This window comes from Danio rerio, chromosome 2, assembly GCF_049306965.1.
Source record: "Danio rerio strain Tuebingen ecotype United States chromosome 2, GRCz12tu, whole genome shotgun sequence".
Lineage (NCBI taxonomy): Eukaryota > Metazoa > Chordata > Actinopteri > Cypriniformes > Danionidae > Danio > Danio rerio.
Window position 1 is genome coordinate 18,915,090 of NC_133177.1, and position 19,371 is coordinate 18,934,460.

General features: G+C 36.3%; 1 protein-coding gene across 5 annotated transcripts; it reads right to left on the reverse strand.

Moving 5' to 3' along the window:
* Positions 1–1,144: 1,144 nt before the first annotated feature.
* Positions 1,145–19,127, reverse strand: atp1b3a (ATPase Na+/K+ transporting subunit beta 3a). 5 transcript variants are annotated; one of them, XR_012384985.1, is made up of 8 exons: positions 18,784–19,058; positions 16,354–16,482; positions 16,138–16,236; positions 15,856–16,043; positions 13,852–13,902; positions 9,204–9,227; positions 7,235–7,321; positions 1,145–2,455 (listed from the first exon to the last, which is right to left on the reverse strand). XR_012384985.1 is itself a non-coding variant. In NM_131221.2 (7 exons), the coding sequence occupies exons 1-7, from the start codon at positions 18,896–18,898 to the stop codon at positions 2,288–2,290; spliced, it is 837 nt and encodes a 278-aa protein (NP_571296.2). In that variant the 5' UTR covers positions 18,899–19,127; the 3' UTR covers positions 1,145–2,287. The 5 variants fall into 5 exon arrangements, 3 of the variants coding, with proteins under 3 accessions (NP_571296.2, XP_073768059.1, XP_068079034.1); XR_012384986.1 differs by having other exon boundaries at positions 17,674–19,058; NM_131221.2 differs by lacking the exon at positions 9,204–9,227 and having other exon boundaries at positions 18,784–19,127.
* Between the last annotated feature and the right edge of the window lie 244 nt (positions 19,128–19,371).

Consider the following 19,371-nt stretch of genomic DNA (forward strand, 5'->3'; position numbering starts at 1 on the left):
TTAAGGTAACTCAAACCATTTGAGGAAACCGATTACAACAAAACATTTTAGTTGAAAAACTAATCCCAATGAGTACTGTGAACTTAATCTGTTGGAGAAAATGAAGCAATTTAAGCACAGTAAAATCCCAAAAAATGAAGCGAACATCAACTGAGTACTGTAAAAGGCAGCTCAAACCATTTGAGGAAACCGATTGCAACAAACCATTGGAGCTTAAAAAAAATCTATTTGAGTACTGTGAACTGACTCTATTTAAGTTGAATTTATGAAGTATTTAATGAACTCGTTACCTTTAACACAAAATTATTTTCACATGAGTAGAATTAACTTCCAGTACATTTTGAGTTAACTACACTCTACACTGTGAAAATCAATGGCTAGCAGTTTTCAACATTATTCAATATATATATATATATATATATATATATATATATATATATATATATATATATATATATATATATTGTAGACTATATATATATATATATATATATATATATATATATATATATATATATATATATATATATATATATATATATATATATAGTCTACAATAAAGCTTCACAAACACCATAGGGTGAGTAAATAAAGAGTAATTTTATTTTTAGGTGAACTACCCCCTTTAGTATAAATGTTAAGAAGTTGTGTTAATGTCCTAAAATGATCGTTTTCTCATATTTCGTTGGAATCGCCATACTTCAAAAGCTTCATAATTGAAAACGTGAGCTAAACTTTCACAGAAATGTGATACGATAACTGGACTTGAATGATAATCCATTTTACAAGCCTGAAGCAGATTCTGTGTCTGTGACTAAATGTGGGCATTTAATCAGCTGACGTAACTACTGATGTATTGATAGCTGCAGGCAGGAATAGACGGCGCTATGTTTGGTTGAGCACTGTGACATGGTTAAGTTAACTGAACAAGACACATGGCACAATACCATGTTCCAGTGTAGTAAGAGAACGAGTTTTTAAAGAAGTAAGCTTGTATAATCAAAACAAAGTGCTACTCAACACAATTTCAACAAGCTCTCGAGTCAACAAAATGCTAGAAATAGAGGTTATATCATGGGTTATATATGAGATCTAACGCCATCGTGTGGTACATCCGGGAAATAACAAACACTCTACAAGCAGGTACTTATGTTTTCTTCTTTATTTGTCAAAATAGCATTTGTACCAAGATGTTAAATGGTTCTTAAGGCATCTGCACGGACAAAGATCCATGCAGAGGTTATGAAAATCATTTAAGTTACAAATTTGGCACCTATCATATTTCATACTTCGAAAAAGTGCCATATTATGCCACTTTTTCAACGCACGTCTTACAGCAATATGTCAATACGATCATTAAATATATTCACATAGGGTAACACAAACACAAAAACACCAACCAAGGATTAAGATAGCATCTAACCCGTCTCTTCAATCACAATGTAAACAAAAAAATCCCCTTAAAGGAACACTTTTTTCTGGAAATAGGATCATTTCGCAAGTCATCTAGAGTTGATTTTTAGTTTTGAGTTTTGTTTGATTAGTTTAGTTTTATTGTAATTAAATCTGGCATGAGTATTTTTTAGCTTAGCATAAATCATTAAATCAGATTAGACCGTTAGCATTTAGATATTTTGATCATTTTCCTATTTAAACTTGACTCTTAGCGAGATTTTGTTCTAAATACAACACAAATTGAAAAGTTGCTCTTTTCTAGGCCGATGTGTCTAGGAACTATACTCATTCTGGCGTACTAATCAAGGAATTTTGCTGCGGTACCAAGGCTGCATCAGGCACAATGATATTATACAGCGATGTTACCTAGCTGGCGAATAATTCCAGATGCTGCATAATAAAATTGCATCTAATTTTTGAGCCACAACTGCAGATTTGCTGAATAGTTCAGAAAGTGAGCTGTTTGACTCTAGTGAGCTATGAAACGAGCCTATGTCTAAAACATTGAGTGTTCCTTTAAGTGTACAACATTAAAGAATTCAAAACATCTAGGGAATGCGAGGCCCTGGGTTAAAATTCAATTAAATGTTCGGTGACGCTCAGCAGGAGGAGGAGCTTGACAGCAGACTAAACAGAGATCCTGTTAAGACACGGTGAGAGGGATTCATTAACAAAAATCAATCAGTCATGCCTGTCTGGAGAGTTAAATCAGGTCCTTTAGGTCCTGCTGAGGACCAGCAGGACGTACACTCGAGGGCTTAAAAGGAGATCAGAGACAACAGGGAGGAAAAGTAGCACAAGTTCCCCTTCAGCGTCCGCACCAGCAACTGCTTTATTCGGTCACCAGGACCCGGAAGGTGACGCGGCCAAGAAACTTGTCACGCTCGTCATTGTTCTTGAGGTTGGAGCCCTCAACCTTGCACTCTACAATCAGCTCGGAGTTGTAGTCTTCCTTCTTAAGCAACAGCTTTACAGCAACCAAAGGCTGAACATAACCCTTCTGTAGGAGGTACAAAGATAAAAAACAAATGAAATATTGAGCACTTCACCGAATCACTTTATTTAGATGGTTCCCATTGCATATTCTGTTGACATATTCAGTGTATAAGTTACATTGCCAAATAATTCTCATGAGATTATTAGCAGACTGTCTGCTTATAAAAATCTGTTGATACTCCTCCACCAACAAACATTATCCTGACTATTCACCTTATTCTTCACCGACAAGCGGGCGCAGCCATTTGAATCGTTTTGGCTTGAGACTTCCGGTCTCATTCACTTCTATTCATTTTTAGACATTAAAAACTTTGCTGTTTGATGTTGCAAACTAATATTTTCTCATTACATTATTCTACTTGGTCTGTATAGTCATGCAAACATTTGTTTGTAGAGCAAGTAGTTTGACCCTTTTCTGCCGTTTATTATTCCTAGTCATTTCTCCCATAGGCGACTGAATCGGAAGTTCTAAAACAATCCCGAAAACAGGCACACTTCCGCATTTAAGAAAAAGGTCAATAAGAAATTTTGAAAAGACCATATCATTTGACCCAAACCCCAATATTACAGTCTACACCAGGCGTGACCAACCCTGTTCCTCGAGATCGACCTTCCTGCAGATTTCAGTTGCAACCCAAGTCAAACACACCTGCCTGTAATTATCAAGTGCTGTTCAGGTCCTAATTAATTGCTTCAGGTGTGTTTGATCAGAGTTTGAGCTGAACTTTGTAGGAAGGTTGATCTCCAGGAACAGGGTTGAGCACCACTGGTCTACACTCTAAAAAATAAACGTTATTTTACAGGTAATTGTCTGTATTTTTGTTTTACAGAATCAAGGTTATTTTTTTTCATTATACAGTGAAATACCTGTTGTTTTACAGATAGGTTGTTTAATAAAAATTCTAACATTAAATTTAAGGTTATTGCTTCTATTTTGGTATAACATTATTTTTCTGCTTTTTAAATGAAATATTATGTTTTTTCAGAAAGTAACACGTCATTTTACATGAATATTTACAGATTATTCCAGTAAAAATAGGGAAACAAAAATTCAGTCAAATTGTTTTTAGCGAAGATAGTAATCATATGAAGATTAACATGAGTTTATTTAAGTGAAATAATAGCCTTTTGTTTGTTGGCATATAATACAAGCACTGTAGACTAGGAAATGTTTATTTTACTACTCTAACAATGTTGCTATGTGAACTATAATGATCACCAGTGATCTAGCGACTGCGTATCGCTGGAAAACTACACACGTTACTTTAACAAACTACAACTCCCAGCAGGCACCTCGCACACCCAGGTTCCTAATTCTAACTGATTACACACACAGTCAGAAGATCGCTATGGACTGATTTCAAGGACTATAAACTCAGCATGCACAGACATATCGTTTCTGTTTAAAACTGTTTAGTGAGCATTACGGTGCGGTTTCCCTTACCTTGCCGTGTTTGACCCCTTTACTTTGTTATTTTGTTTGCCGCCTTTAAGCTTGGGATTATCTGTATGCACCTGTTTGTTCCTGTCTCAACCTTTAATTGCAAGATAAATTGCTGTTAATAAATTGGTATTTTAACCCTCAACTTTGTTGTGCAGGCATCCTCACATTATACTAACCTTGTTTTTGTTGTTAAATGATGGGCAAATGTGTTATTTGTAAAAATAATAATAATAATAATAAAAATAAAAAATAATAAAAAATGAGATTTTTACTAGTTTTCTAGTAAAAAAAAGTTTTTTCTAGTTTTAAAGGTATGTTAAAAGTGGAAAACTTTATGAAATATTTAGAGATTTTGTGCATAATTACACAAATTAATCTGTATAATTACATTAATAAATTATATATTTACAGTAACAATTTTTAAAATGACAATAATAATATGTGCAATTGCAGTAATAATTAGTAAAATGGCAGTAATAACCTGTACAACTACAGCTAAAATCTGTAATAACTTATAATTATGGAACAAGAAATTTACTGTTTTTTTTTTTTGTTTGGTTTTTTTTTTACAGATTATCTATATTTTTTATTCTGGCAGTTTTTTTCCCGGCAATTTTCTGGCAGCAGTTTTTTTACGTTTTTTTTTTTACAGTGTACTAATGCTCTTATTATTGAAAAGTAGTTGCAATGTAACCCAAAATCAACTAAATGTGTCAAATTAAGTTCAATATACACACTTAAGTTGTGTTCACATTTGTAGGTTGGATCTCTTTTCATTAGGTCTTGGGAAAAAAGCCCAAAGACCAAACCCAAGGATTAAAATGATAGTTGGCTATTATAGTTTGTGATGGAACCTGCTGAACGGGCTTGTTTAATGTGATGGTATTATTATCATTTGAGAACTGAAGCTCATAAAATATGTTGAAACAGCAACAGGAATTCCTGTCACACAAACAGGACTGTATGCCTGCATTCAACTATTGCTGGCAACCCTGACTGTGATGAGAAAAAAACAAGTATGATTGAGCTTTCTGTTGTTTTTTTGTTTGTATCTTGTGACATCATATCCTGCTTTTTGTTTGTTTAGGTGCCTTTGCTCCACGTTTATCATATTTCAGTGAAACCACAAGTTTGTTGGAAGCAATCTCAGACCAGTTGTTTAGATGGCAGCATTTAAACATATTGAAACTAACTGGACCAACAGAGCGGCTGCATTTGCGTGAACGAAACATATATTAAAGATCTAATGATATATAAACAGAAAGAAATCTCGTCAGTTTACATACATGATGATGTATCTAAAAGAATAGCCCAGATTTAATACAAGTTCAACCATAAGACAGTTTAAATAACCACAACAAAAATATTGTTTGGGTAAGATGAGGCACAAACAAGAAGCACTAAGTCATCAGGTTAAAATAGCATCTGCAAAAGCACATCCAAAATGGGAAAAAGTTATTGTGTGATTGTATACCAACAGATTCAATAAGAAAGCCTGTTATAAGCTTGAGAAAACTTCTCAGATATTCTACCATCTTATATTCTTTGTTACTGCTAAGATTGTGAAAGTCATCCTTCATAACATCCATTATATGCTGGACAAATAGCCTTAGGTTTCAGAACACACATCAGCTTTTCTTACCAGTAGTGCTACATAAACATGCTACGCATAGATGTGTATTATGTCTATTGTAATACATATTTTAGATTATTAAGCAAGTGTTTTTGTGGTAATCAACATAAATTAATGCTGGGTCCACATCGATACTTTAGTATTAGTGCGAGTAGATAACATACACAGTAAAAAATGAAGGGTTCCACACAATTCCTTTATGTTGTCCCAACACAAATAGATTAAGTTAACTGAATCGTTTTAACACATTTAAGTGGATTGAACATAAAACAATTAAGTTGTCCACTCAAAAACTTAAGCATTGTGTTTTTTCAACTCATTTTAGATAGGTAGAACTACAGATTGAACTAGAACTAGAATAGATTGAACGAATAGCAGAAGTCATTTTTTGAGTGTACAAAGTCAATGCAAATGCACAAATAAAGGCGAATTTCCCAAATGATGTAGAATGTGCGATGTGAAATGCACTATGTATACCGGTAATATAAAAACTGATATTGCAGAATTTTTGTGACACTGCACAACAATAATGCACAGTATAGCATATAGACACTGATACAGAAGAATTGTTGTGACATTGCACAACAATACTGCTAGATAAAGCATATAGAAATCGATGCAGTAGAATGACACTGCACAATAATTACTGTTTTTACATTACTGTGATGGTAGGTGTGGGATTGGCGTGACTGTGGACAAAAATAAAATACAATTTAATGGCTAATGAAAAAAAATCTTTCGGCCACAGCTGTATCCCTTCTAGCAATAACCCCTCAATAGTTAAAAGTGTCTTCCGCGCAATTAAAACAAAATCAAAAGTGAGTGGAAAATTCGTTCTGCCAGGCGAAAAACATTCTGTGAGTAAACTAAACAGCACAGGCTCATTCTGAAAACAGAGCCCTATATCCATTTCTGGAGATCGTGAATTATATAGCCAGGAGTATGTTTGGCTGCATTTCGTCTTTAAAACAAATGCTAGGGGGTGGTATGATGCCGTTCCTTTTTTCGCTCACCAGCTGACTGCTTACTTCCGTATGAACGGCTTTCCCACTGTTACCAATTTGTCCAGTGGCTCGCCATTTACGTTGGCAGACTTGATAGGCAGAGGAGTTGACTGAGAAGACGTGGTTCGAGTCCAATGAGAAATGCTTCCAGAAAGCAGGTAAGACAAAAACAGAATCAAAAATATTTAATAAACTAGTAAATAACAGGGTGAGAATGTGGTAAAATCTTTTCTTTTTCTGGATTGCTTTTTAAAACTGTTTGTTGGGTTTAGGGAATTGGGTGGACGGGTCAATCGGCGCTTTTGAAAACACTATTGGTTGGGTTTAGGGAAGGAGGAGGATCGATTAGTCAGTCAGTTAGTCATTCAGTCAGTCGACAGCAGCTTCTGGTGGATTTACGCAAGAACAGCAGGCGTGAAAAGAAAAATTTGAGATCTTAAAATGCTCACAGCGGCCTCTGGTGGGTTCACGAAAACAAAAACTGCAAAAAAAAAACATAGCTCCTGGGACGTATTTGGCGCTCTCCAGAAATGTATATAGAGGTTTGTTTTCAGAATGAGCCTGGGTTGAAACAAAAGCGAGTGACGCATTCGACGTGATCTCTTTGCATTTGGTGTGAACCCAGCATTACAAACACCAGCACCTGAGCTTTTATTAAACCTGTAACAATCCTTTAAAGCATGTGCTGACTGCCATACTTACATGTGTCTTTTTCCCATAGTAAGGGAAGTACATCCTATCAATAGTCCCCTCATGGGGGAAATACTGCATCTGGAGAGGTTTCACACTCTGAAGAGAATAGAGAAAATAGCATCAGACAAGTGCAGACAGCAGACCATCACCGGGTGAGAGATGATGAGGTTTGATGTAGCTGTAACACTAGTATAAATCATCAATATGCCGTGTAAACAGCTCCTGCGGCATAGAAATGTATTTGTAAGGCTCCTTTTGAGAAAACAAGCGCTGAATGACATGCAGCAGCTTTGCCATGCTAAATGAGCTAATATTTGGCCTAATATTAGACTTGTTGCTTATTCAAAAATAGCATTAGCAAAAATATTCAAATGATGACCAATAGGAGAATGGACAATTTTTTTAATTCTGATTAGGGATGCATAAGATATCGGCCAACATTACAGACTTTTGTATGAACTTTTATTAGATTTTTTAAAGTAAATAACAAATTTCCTCTATTTTTACAATTACACCACCACGAATTACTCATTTCAAAACACTAATAGCACTTTAAAACACTAATAATTAAATATCAAATGTTAAATGTAACTGTAGTAAAGAAAAAAGATTAAATGAGCAAATAAAAAAAAATATTATTTGTTTTTTGTGGGGTTTTTTGTGTTTATTTTATACCATTTTAGATTATGTTTAATATGACGTTGCATCCCTAATTCTATATCATGTAAAATGTTAATTGTAGGTGAAAAGGGCTATATGTAAGCATTTCCATAAAGAGATCATTATAAATTAACATTTTATTGCCAATGTCTGAAAAGCTTTTAATGAAACTTAACAAATGACCTTCCATGACTTCCTAGAATGAGACATTGTGTATATAGAGTGGGAAAAATAAGTATTGAACACGTCACCATTTTTCTCAGAAAACATATTTCTAAAGGTGCCGTTGACTTGAGATTTTCCCAGATGTTGGTAACAACCAAAAAAAATCCATATACGCAAAGAAAACAAATGGAATTAGTTTACAAAATAAGTTATGCTTAATTAAATTAAATATTGCAGGGAAGAGTATTGAACACATGAAGAAAGTGAGGTGTAGAAAGACAGTGAAAGCCCAGACAGGAGCTGAAATCTTTTATTTTTAGATGTTTTTCAGTAACCCTTTGCCCTCTGTCATTGTAAATTAATATTAGCTGTTAAGTTTAACATTTACATTATTAGGATGATGAAGATGAAACTACAGTGGATGTTTCAGTAAGACAATAATGCAAAACACATTCCAAGGAAACTCTTGAATGCTTTCAGGGAATGAAAATCAAGCTGTGGAATGGCCCAGCCAATCACCTGACTTGAATCCAATATAAAATACAAATTAAAGATCAGATTTGATAGACGAGACCCACAGAACCATCAAGATTCTTACTCACTGTTGAAGTCTGTGAAAAACTCACACCTGAAAAATGCATGTGACTTCATTCTCCACGAGAGGCGTCTTTAAACTGACATCACCAAAAAGATGTTTATATAAAGTATTAAATATTTTTAAGTAGTTCAGTACTTTCTCCTTGTGTCATTCCATTGTTATTACACGGAACTCATTTTTCTGATCGTTTTGTTTTATTTTATTTTTATGTTTGTATTGTTTGGGTTTTGCCCAAAATCTGGTTTAATTCAATGTCAACAGCTTCATTTAGAAATATTACTCCCAGGAAAAAAACATGATGTGTTCAATACTTATCTTTCCCACTGTATATACACTGTATATATAACAAACCTGACATCTGTAAAGTAACACTTTACAAACAAACAAAAAACAAGTCATTCACCTCTACTTTCTGAGTTCTACACATAGCCCCTTTTAAAGCTTGCAGAAAATTTAAGGCAAGGAATTACACTGCATGTAAGGGACATGCTCAGTCACATTGGAAGCGAATAAGAGATGGCAGATAGAGAGAGACCGTATATGCAGTGATCTTACCCATCACTTTACTAAGGAGTTCGACTGGCAGCATGCAATTGAGACACGAGAGAAACAGAAAAAAAAGGAGGGAAAAAGAAAAAAACACTCTTGAGAGAGGACGGACTGACAATCAGAAATTCAAGCAGGAAACATAACAACATATAAATTAAACCTTAAAGCTGAAATCCATAAGAAAACGCTGATAATTATAGCAGATTCTGCTCCTACAGTGGCTGTTTTTTGTTCCAACACTCTAAAAGTGGTTCTTTGGACACCAATTAAAAGTGTGGCTTCTTTTATTATTATCTTTTTACTTTATTATATCTGAAATATAAATATGGGAAAAGTAAAAAAAAAAGTTTGTTTTGAGCTCTGTGGTATTTGTTTATTTTCTTTTTGCATTAACTGTATTTACTCATTCATCATACAATCTTGTTTAAAGGGAAAGTTTACACCAATATTACTCAAACAGTTACTTTTGTCGTTTAACACAGTTAATCGTTTGAAGAAAGGTGAAAACTAGTAGCTATTGACTTCCATAAAAAGGAAAACAATACTTTGGAAGTCAATGGTTATTAGATTTTAGCATTCTTCTAAATATATTCTTTTGTGTTTAACAGAAGAAAAAAGCTCAAACAGGTCTGGAAGAAGTTGAGGGTGAGTAAATCATAGGCCTTTTCATGTGAACTACCCTTTATAATAGCAAAATTTGTGCAGAAAGACTACATTATTTATGATGTTGTTCCGAAAATTCCACCAGTCAGAGAATCGGACTGTGCAAGATGCACCAAAATGGATCTTCAGCTCCACTCACTGCCATGAAGCACTGAGAATAATATATGAAGATGATTCTGTCTCCTACTCTGAACAGAGCAAAATATTTGTGGTATAACAGTACATTAAAGGGTCATGAAACACCAAAACACATTTTTGAGCTGTTGACAGTCGTATATGTGTCCCACACTGCTATAAACACTATTAGGACACATATTTTTCTAAAAAGTGAAAATTGGTTGTTTTTGTGTAATTTCAAGCAAATTCGTACTTCCGGTTTGAAACAAATTTTTGAAGCTGCGTCACGGCCATGAGATCTTGGCATGTATTCCAGCGTGTAGACTGGACGTCTGTACCTAGGAGTACCGTATTATGTTTCTGAGTGTGCTGCATTCATTCATGAGTAAGACTTGGTTCAAACCAATCAGATCGCTCTATTGTGTATGCGGTGCAACTTCATTAATATGCAAGATTGCTTCGAAGAATGTTTGTACCTGAAACAGTGTTAAGACGGCAGAGAGACGACACGTGTTGCCAAAAGAAGTGGGAAAAGAATAAGAATTGTTTGGAGGTACGGGTCGTCTGTGTTGCTTTTATAATGTGCTGCAGTGAAGGTTTTGTTTTCATTTTCCAGCTATGAGAGCACAACTGGACTCACGTGTGGATCAGTGCACGTGATACGCGGCAGAAATACGTTTGTACGAAACATTTTTTACTCGAGAGCTTTTCACTTCTGGAAATTGTGAAATCCGGATTTGCTGCTTGTCTCCTTTTAAAAAAGGCGCAGCTCCAGTTGGTGTTGATTGTCCTGTCTACAGATTTGGTAAGTGTGTGCGATCAGCGCCCTTTCTTTGTTCATTCAGACGGCAAAGTTATAGTTCATATTAGGGCTGGGCGATTTGGCAAAAAAAAAATCTAGGTTTGTAAGTTTGACTGATTCACGATTTCGATTTTTTTTATTGTGTAATTAGTCAACTTAAAACATTACAACAACATGACTGAAATAACATTCTCTTTGTAAGTAACTTGAAAATCCATCTGGTTAAGGAACATTGTGTTTTTAATGGCCCTGCCATACATAAATTGGTCAACAAGTTGTAAATAAATGTAAAACAAATTCACGATTTAAATATCGTTGCAGAAGATTTGAATAAAAAATATTTGTGTAAATATTGCAGTAGCAGGAATACAGAGGTATTTTTTGCAAGTATTGCTGAGCCTACGAAAGATTGGCTGTCAGCTTAGCTTTGACTTTGTCTTCTGAATAAAAGACAGGTTGTAATGCTGCTGCCTTTTTCTTAAAAAGATACAGTGGAAGTAAAGGACTGAACATGGAAACTATAAAGCCTAATTTAACCTAATGCGTGAAGTTGTGGACGTATAGCAGGAGCAAATAAAAGCACCAGATGTGTGTCTAATATAAAATAATATATATTTAATCTATTTTTCTTTTTTCCTCCTTTTAAATACCGATCATTTGATGCGCTTTGCACCATTCTGTATTATGCTGCCTGACTGCCTCTGCCTGACTGCCGGGTACTTTCATTTTCACTGCTACAGCTGCTTACCTCTGCTCGTGTTCAAACCAAACTAAGATTAGTGCGGTTCGAACTAAGATCGGTGCGGTTTTTCACATGGCAGGTTTTTACATCGTTTATACATGTTGAGAGATTGAGTTTATCGACTTGATAAGGGAGTATGTCTTGACAATCAACACAGTGATTTAGAAAAGCGTGAAGTCATGTAGGATTTTACTTGTTGCATTATTCTGAATGTAAATCCCCTTGTTAGGCAGTGCTGGAGTAGCATGAGAGAGTGGATCAAAAAAAGCGTGTTTGATGCAAAGGTATTAACAAAAGAAAAATACAAGAAAATGCTTGTATTTGTTGTATTTGCACCAGCTCTGCGATGCATGTCCACAACTTCATGCATTGGGTTAACTTAGGCTGTCCAGTCTCTGTGTTCAGTCCGTCACTGCCATGATTATAACCCAGACATGCAGTCAAGCAGGTCGCACACCAGAAGCACCGCTTGGCGCCGCGACACAGCGCAAAACACGTAAACCTTGAAGCAGATGGGCTACAGCAGCAGAAGACCAAACATAGTGCGTCCTGTCAACTAAGAACAAGAAACAGAGGCTACATTTTGCACAGGCCCATCAAAATAGGACAATAGAAGATGAATGTTGCCTGGACTGATGAGTCTCAATTTCTGCTGCAACATTTGGATTGTAGGGTCAGAATTTGGCCTCAACAACATGAAAGCATGGTTCCATCCTGCCTTATATCAACAGTTCAGGCTGCTGGTGGGAGTGTAATGGTGTGAGGGATATTATCTTGGCAAACTTTGGGCCCATTAGTACTAATTGAGCATCGTGTCAACACCACAGCCTACCTGTGTATTGTTGCTGACCATACCCATCCATTTATGACCACAGTGTACCTATCTTCTAATGGCTACTTCCAGCGGGATGACGTTTCATGTCATAAAGTGTGAACCATCTCAGACTGGTTTCTTGAACATGACAATGAGTACACTGTACTCAAATGGCCCTCACAGTCACCAGATCTCAATCCAATAAACCACCTTTAGGATGTGGTGGAATGGGAGATTCGCATCATGGATGTGCAAACAACAAATTTGCAGCATCTGCATGATGCTATCGTGCCAATATGGACCAAAATCTCTGAAGAATTTTCCAGTACCTTGCTGAATCTATGCCACGAATGATTAAGGCAGCTCTGAAGGCAAAAGGAGTCCAAACCGGTACTAGTAAGATGTACCTAATAAAGTGGCCTGTGAGTGTATATACTCAGTTGAAGTCACAATTATTACGAGACTATGAGATTTTTTTTTTTCATTTTTTATTATTTCCCAAACAATGATTAACACAGCAAGAATTTTTTTATAGTATTTCCTATATAATGTTTTTCTTCTAGAAAAATGTTATTTTATTTTGAAATTGTTTTATTTCAAGTAGAATATAAGCAGTTTAAAAAAAAAAAAACGGTTTTGTTTTTATTAGCCTAACCTCTTGAGCAATATTTATTTTCCAGTCTACAGAACAAACCACTGTTATACAATGATTTTCCTTATTACCCTAACTTGCCTAGTTTATCTAATTTACCTAGTTAAGCCTTTAACTTGCAATTTAAGCTGTAAAAAAGTGTGCTGAAAAGTATCTAGTCAAATATTGTTTACTGTCATCATGGCAAAGATAAAATAAATAAGTTATTAGAAATGAGTTATTAAAACTATTATGTTTAGAAATGTTTTGAAAAAAATCCTCTATCCATTAAACAGAAATTGGAGGAAAATATAAAGGGGGGCTAATAATTATGAAGGAATAATAATTCTGAGTTCAACTGCATATAGTTTTTTTTAATCATTTGTCATTCATGCTGCATGGGAAACAAGTTCTTTTCTTGTTAAAGCTGGTAAATACACAGTATAGTACCTCACTCATAACACCTTAACAAAGCCTTTTTCAAATTCCAGAACCAGCATTCCTGGTAGGAGTGGCTTAGCTCTAAAGCACTCAAAAGCTGTAATAATAATGGTAAATTATTAGGTAGACTAGTACAAAAAAAAAACGGTGAAAGAAAGAAGAGCAGAGAGGTTATTCTACATCATGTATGGACCTGTTGTAGTTCCTTAACATTACTTTTAGAAACAGCCAGCATAGGATCTTAATATTTTAATAAAAGGTCTGCATTGAGGCATTTGTGTGTCTTTGATTTTTTTTCTTACAAATTGCAGCTTTAAACCACAAAAACACCACAGATACAAACATATACATTTTATGATCTTATATGTACTACTATGTCTATATATCAGAAATGTAAATCATTATTTAATCTGCATCCATATTGAACAGGTGTACATTTGTTACCTTTGATGTGCAGTTGATGTACGGATCTCCAGATGGCTTAAGACCAATAATCTGAGGATTCAAAATGACACATTATCAGCCTTACTCAGCTAGTCATGAATGTGAAATACTTTCCCGATGCCAGTTTTATTCTTACATTTTTATCATATATACTTTTTTGATGATGCATAATTAATTTATAATTAAATTTTTTATATTTTTAATAGAAGACTAACTAAGTTTATTATTACAATCACAGACATCCCAACCCAAGTAAAGTCATTTCCGGTGGGAGTGAGTTGCGTGACATATCTGAAGGGGTCAGGGGGTTGGCGTGACGTATTTGAAAAGAGGGGGGAGTGATGCGATGGAGCTTGGTGCATGACATATTTGAGGGTCCGGGGGGAGACGCGCAACTTCCTGGACATTGTCATTTGTTTACGGGCATCCGGGAGTCTCTGTGCATATGCGAGAGACTTCTGTAACTTCCGGCATGCTGGTATTGTCTGCAATCACCAGCAGTCCAGGCTTGTAGATCGCTGGGAGTCATTCACTTTCACTCAGGACTACAAATCTGTCACCATATGGACTACTAATCCTGTCATGCACCACACACTCACACCTGTTCCGGGTTTCGACTTTAAAATCAACACAGACACACACACACACTAGTTGCTGAGTCTTGCTGTTACCTGTAACCTTTACAAAGCGTTTTCCTTGGCTTGGTTTCCTGTGCTAAATTTCACCTTTTGCCTTTTTGACAACTCTTTTGGGTTACCCTTAATTATTATGAATGCTTCGGTGACTGACCCTTATGGAATCAGATAAGTCTCAAAAGAAATTCACGCAAAAGACACGATGTACACATGCGTAGCCAAATTCACGTGCATAAAACCAAATTAACCAAATAGGAAGAGCAAAGCTGTGACAAAATAATGGATAAAAAGAGTGAGGATATGGTCAAATAAATTAATCAATTTAAAAAAAGTGCGACTGCTGCTTTCTCCCTTCGCCATGCTGGAGAGTAAAGCAGGTCGCACACCAGAAGCGCCGCTCGGCGCCACGACACGACGCGTACATGACAGATTAAAGTATCGCACACCAGACGCGCACATTCGAATGATATTTAACATGAAACTAATCAGATGGCGCTCTGTGGCGCGGCTGAAAAATGAACTGCGTCCTGAGCCATCGCCGGGCGCCGCCGACTTGCGGCGCTGGTGTGTGTATCCTGATAGAAACCTATGTTTAGAATTCTAAAATACATGGCGCTGCGTGGCGCGCCGCCGAGCGGCGCTTCTGGTGTGCGACCTGCTTTACAGTCTGCGCAAAAGAAGCGCAGGGTTGGTTTTATTGAATACAGCTCTCATCTGATTGGCTGAAAGGTACGAGTAGCCCTGACTCTGGCAGGAAAGTCTCAAAAATACACACACACGTATCCAGGGGGAGTCGTACGTGAAAGAGGATTTGCACATTCTCATTCAGGATGAACTCACAAGTTTTAAACATTCAAAACTTTTTGCACACTCTTATACATTTGCAAATGGTGTTTTGCATTTGTGAAACGTATTTTATGAAAATGTATTTTTATTTTTGCACGTGAATTTTTATTGTGAATATAAATAAATATTTTACGCACGTGAATTTGGCTACGCATGTGTACATCGTGTCTTTTGCGTGAATTATTATTGAGTCTAATCTGTCTCCATAGACCCTTGCCTGCCTGACTTCTGTTATTAATAAAGAATCTGCAATTGGATCCTCACCTCCGTTGTATATTAGTTTCATCAAAGTACAGTTAAAATGTAAATGTATTCCTGCATTTTTAGCATCATTACTCCAGTCTTAAGTGTCACATAATTCATCAGAAATCAATCTAATATTATGATTTGGAACACAGTTAATATTTCTTGTAATTATTATTTTTGTAATTACATTTTTGTAAAAATCACTGATCATATGTTTCTGGTTCACTATAAAACAAAATAAAAGGTAAAAATGGTTCTGACCCCAAAGGTTACTCACCCTATTCATCTTAACAATAACACATGGCTGTCCTTTAGCATAGCCGAAGGTGGTATCCTCCATCCCAGAGCAACTATAAAGTAAACTCCTCTTGAACTGGCAAACCTTTTTCAGAGATTCCCCATCCTGCTCAGAGTACTGTCCCGCCATACACAAGTCATTTTTGGCTTGTTCCGAGTCATTATATTCTGGAAACGGAACATAGAGACACTATAAATATACAAGTACAATATTATGTAACCAGTTCAGAAATGTTTCAAAGGATGTATGCTGAGCACTTACGATGCAGAAACGATTCTAGATGCTGGACATACTGGCCATATTCAAGAGGATCTGATCTGTTAAACTCTATATTCAAAGAATTTGGCCTGATAACCAACCCTGCAACAAAATTTAAACTGACATTAAATGCGTTTTAAATGAACGTTTACAGTTTTGTTGCACTACAGTCATGTAAAAAACAGCTCGATAATAAAAACTGCACACTAACAAACTTACCTGGGGACGCAACACGATCTCGATACTTTGGTGTGTCGTCATTCAGTGTCTGAAGCATCACCCACAAAGTGAAGACAAACATGGCAGCCAAGAAGCCATAGAAGACCAAGTAAAAGAGCAGGATGAGGCCTGGAAAGTAGTACCTTTGATGATTAGCTTTTGATCAGCAGATTTAAACTGATTAGACTTTTGCTATAGAGCTTACATTTTTAAAAATATCTTATACAAATCATATATTTTCTAATAATTTTTATTCAAATTAAATATCTGTGTTAACACTGTAAAATATAAACATAAGCAATCCACTGAACAACAACACTGCTAGAACTTCATGCGCAGCACATTTTAAAGGAATAGTTCGCCTAAAATAATGTTAATATAATGTAATGTACCCCCAAGCTGTTCTAAAACTGTTTTCCATTTTCAAATGAATACAAAAATAGATATTCAAAAGAATGTTCATGACCACACAGTTGACACAAGCCTCTAATGTCAAGTCAGTGGTTACCATTATGTGTTTGACGACCAAACTATAATGTTGTCTGTTCAACAGAAAAACTTTATTATTAATACAGTTTTACAGCCAGTGGAGGGTGAGTATATGTTTTACGCAGCGGATGCCCTTCTAACTGCAACCCAGTACTGGGAAACACCTACATACTCTCATATTCACACACACATACACTACGGACAATTTAGCATACCTAATTAACCTATACCGCATGACTTTGGACTGTGGGGGATACCGGAGCACCCAGAGAAAACTCATGCCAACATGGAGAGAACATGCAAACTCTACAGAGAAAAGCCAACTGACCCAGTCGGGGCTCGAAGCAGTGACCTTCTAGCTGTGAGGCGACAGTGCTAACCACTGAGCCACCATGTTACCCATAAAAAATATATATATTCCAAAACTTTTATTTAAATCACAGTATTTAAATATCAGGCAAAAGTACTTCTACGTCTTGTTAAGATATCTTGTGTACTTAAAAAACTTAGCGAGGAAAAAAAAAACAATCACCTCAATCAATGCATTTAACTCAAACAAACAAGTTAATTGCAAAACATGCCTATACTCTGGAAAATATTGGGTTTTTAAAAAGATAATCAATTATCAAGTAGATTGCGTCATTGTTCTCAGAAACAAACTACAATAACAATAGTTTAATATATTCATAATTGTTGGGATTTCGCGTGAAACACGGCCATAACAATCACGTCATTTTCGTGCCTAAAAATATTTCCGGCTGTGGCGCAGGTGAGGTGAAAATCAGTAGTAACGTAGTAATACCACTTAATTATATATATATATAAGCTCACGTTTACTTCACATTCACGCGTAGTAAATGAATGTAATTGTCCCATTCAGCAGGTCGCTGATCGCTGTCGCCAGGAAAATAATCAAATGTGTCATTTGCACAGAAGGTTTAGTGAGGCGCGAAAACGGGACCTATTCAGCTTTCCCACAGGCCTGGCGACGTCACGGCGGCGCTCAGGGACGTCACTTTGATGTTAGCGATCGCTCTTCAGGTCTGCCTATCTCCAAACCGAGGAGAACAAATAGTGTTCAGAAGACTGGGGTCAGTCTGACTGACTGAAAGCGATTCATTCCAACAGGCCTTTAATCTTTCAGACGAGCTCGTCAAGATAGTGCTTTGAATTTGACAAGGCATAATGGGCCTTAGGTCAAGAAGGACAAGAGAAGGTTAATGACACTCGTCTTTTTCGCACATTAAGGCAGTGAGCATTGTAAGTCTGTTTGTTTGTTTTTAGAAAACAAAATATTATGAAATTAGCGCAAAAATGTTGAACAGTCGATAAATATAAACGCCTTGCGTTTAAATAATTAAATTGATTCACGTTATTCATATTCTGGAATCAAAATGATTATCATTTTCCCACTAATCTGATGTAATATTAATGTTCATTATCATCAAAAGAGGCATTTTTTCACAACACCGTGAATTTTCACTGCACACCGAGAAAATTTCCGCGATACCGAACCTTCAAACGCAAAACATGGACGATACAGTCGCTTCGCTGCATTTTAAAACCTAATAAAACACTGCCATTAAACATTCTTTTCGTCTCAATGTTTCTGAAATCTTAGATATGTTTTTTCCTCGGCTGGTATCACGAGAAGATCTGCCATTCTGAAGACGTCGAGCATGAGCAGCGCGTTTATGACTGAATATGATGCAGAACGCGGGACAAAATAAGACGCTAAATTGCGACTGATGTCATCAATGAGAGTTGATGACATCAAAATGTCGGAATGCCAAAGATAAGGATCACTTTCGTAAATTTCGGTGCACACTAGTGTTCATTCATGACCTCGGGGTCTTCATGCTTGTGGTTTAACAAAACGGTCATTTCAATCAGCTGCATATTTCACCACGAGCATGCATGATTTGACGTTTATCATCTCACCCCAATTGCGCGCGGTCCGGCCGAACAATTCTCCGGTCCTGGGGTTGTAGATCGCGTCTTTCCAGCTGCTCTCGGGCTCTTTGCCCTCCGCTGGATTTTCGCTCTTTTTAGACATGCTGAAATGTTAGGCGCAGCTGATGAGAAACAAGCGCTGTGGTTTGACCTGGTCTGAGGAGGCTGAAATCACTGGGCTGATGCCCTGATGAAGGACTGAAGATCCTCCGGCCTCTGACCTCTCCAAATGTGCTGCAATGCTCCCGATTCCAAACTGGTCCAACAATCCGGACCGACAGCAGCACGTTATGTTATGTTGTGGGGGATGGAACGAAGAAGCAGCTGCTATGCGCATGCGTAAACTGTGCAACCCTGAAATTGTTATTGATTGTAGATTACAGGTATACTGGAGGATCCCGAAGACCGTCCTATTACTGTATACCTTATAATATTCAAGCAGCCGCAATAATATCAACACACGGTCATTTTACAATAATCAATATTCCTTTTACATGCTATTCGTGAGCATTTAAAATATTCTTTTACCACTTATGAATAATAGAAATACACAAAATTAAATAACATCAATAATAA

Bases quoted from the DNA above. Each gene is read 5' to 3' on its own strand.
- atp1b3a (NM_131221.2), bottom strand. From the start codon at position 18,898: ATGTCTAAAAAGAGCGAAAATCCAGCGGAGGGCAAAGAGCCCGAGAGC. The intron at 16,237-16,353 runs GTAAGTTTGTTA...ATTTTGTTGCAG, and splicing joins AGATCGTGTTGCGTCCCCAG to GGTTGGTTATCAGGCCAAAT. The intron at 13,903-15,855 runs GTGAGTAACCTT...TTGAATCCTCAG, and splicing joins TTATTGTTAAGATGAATAGG to ATTATTGGTCTTAAGCCATC.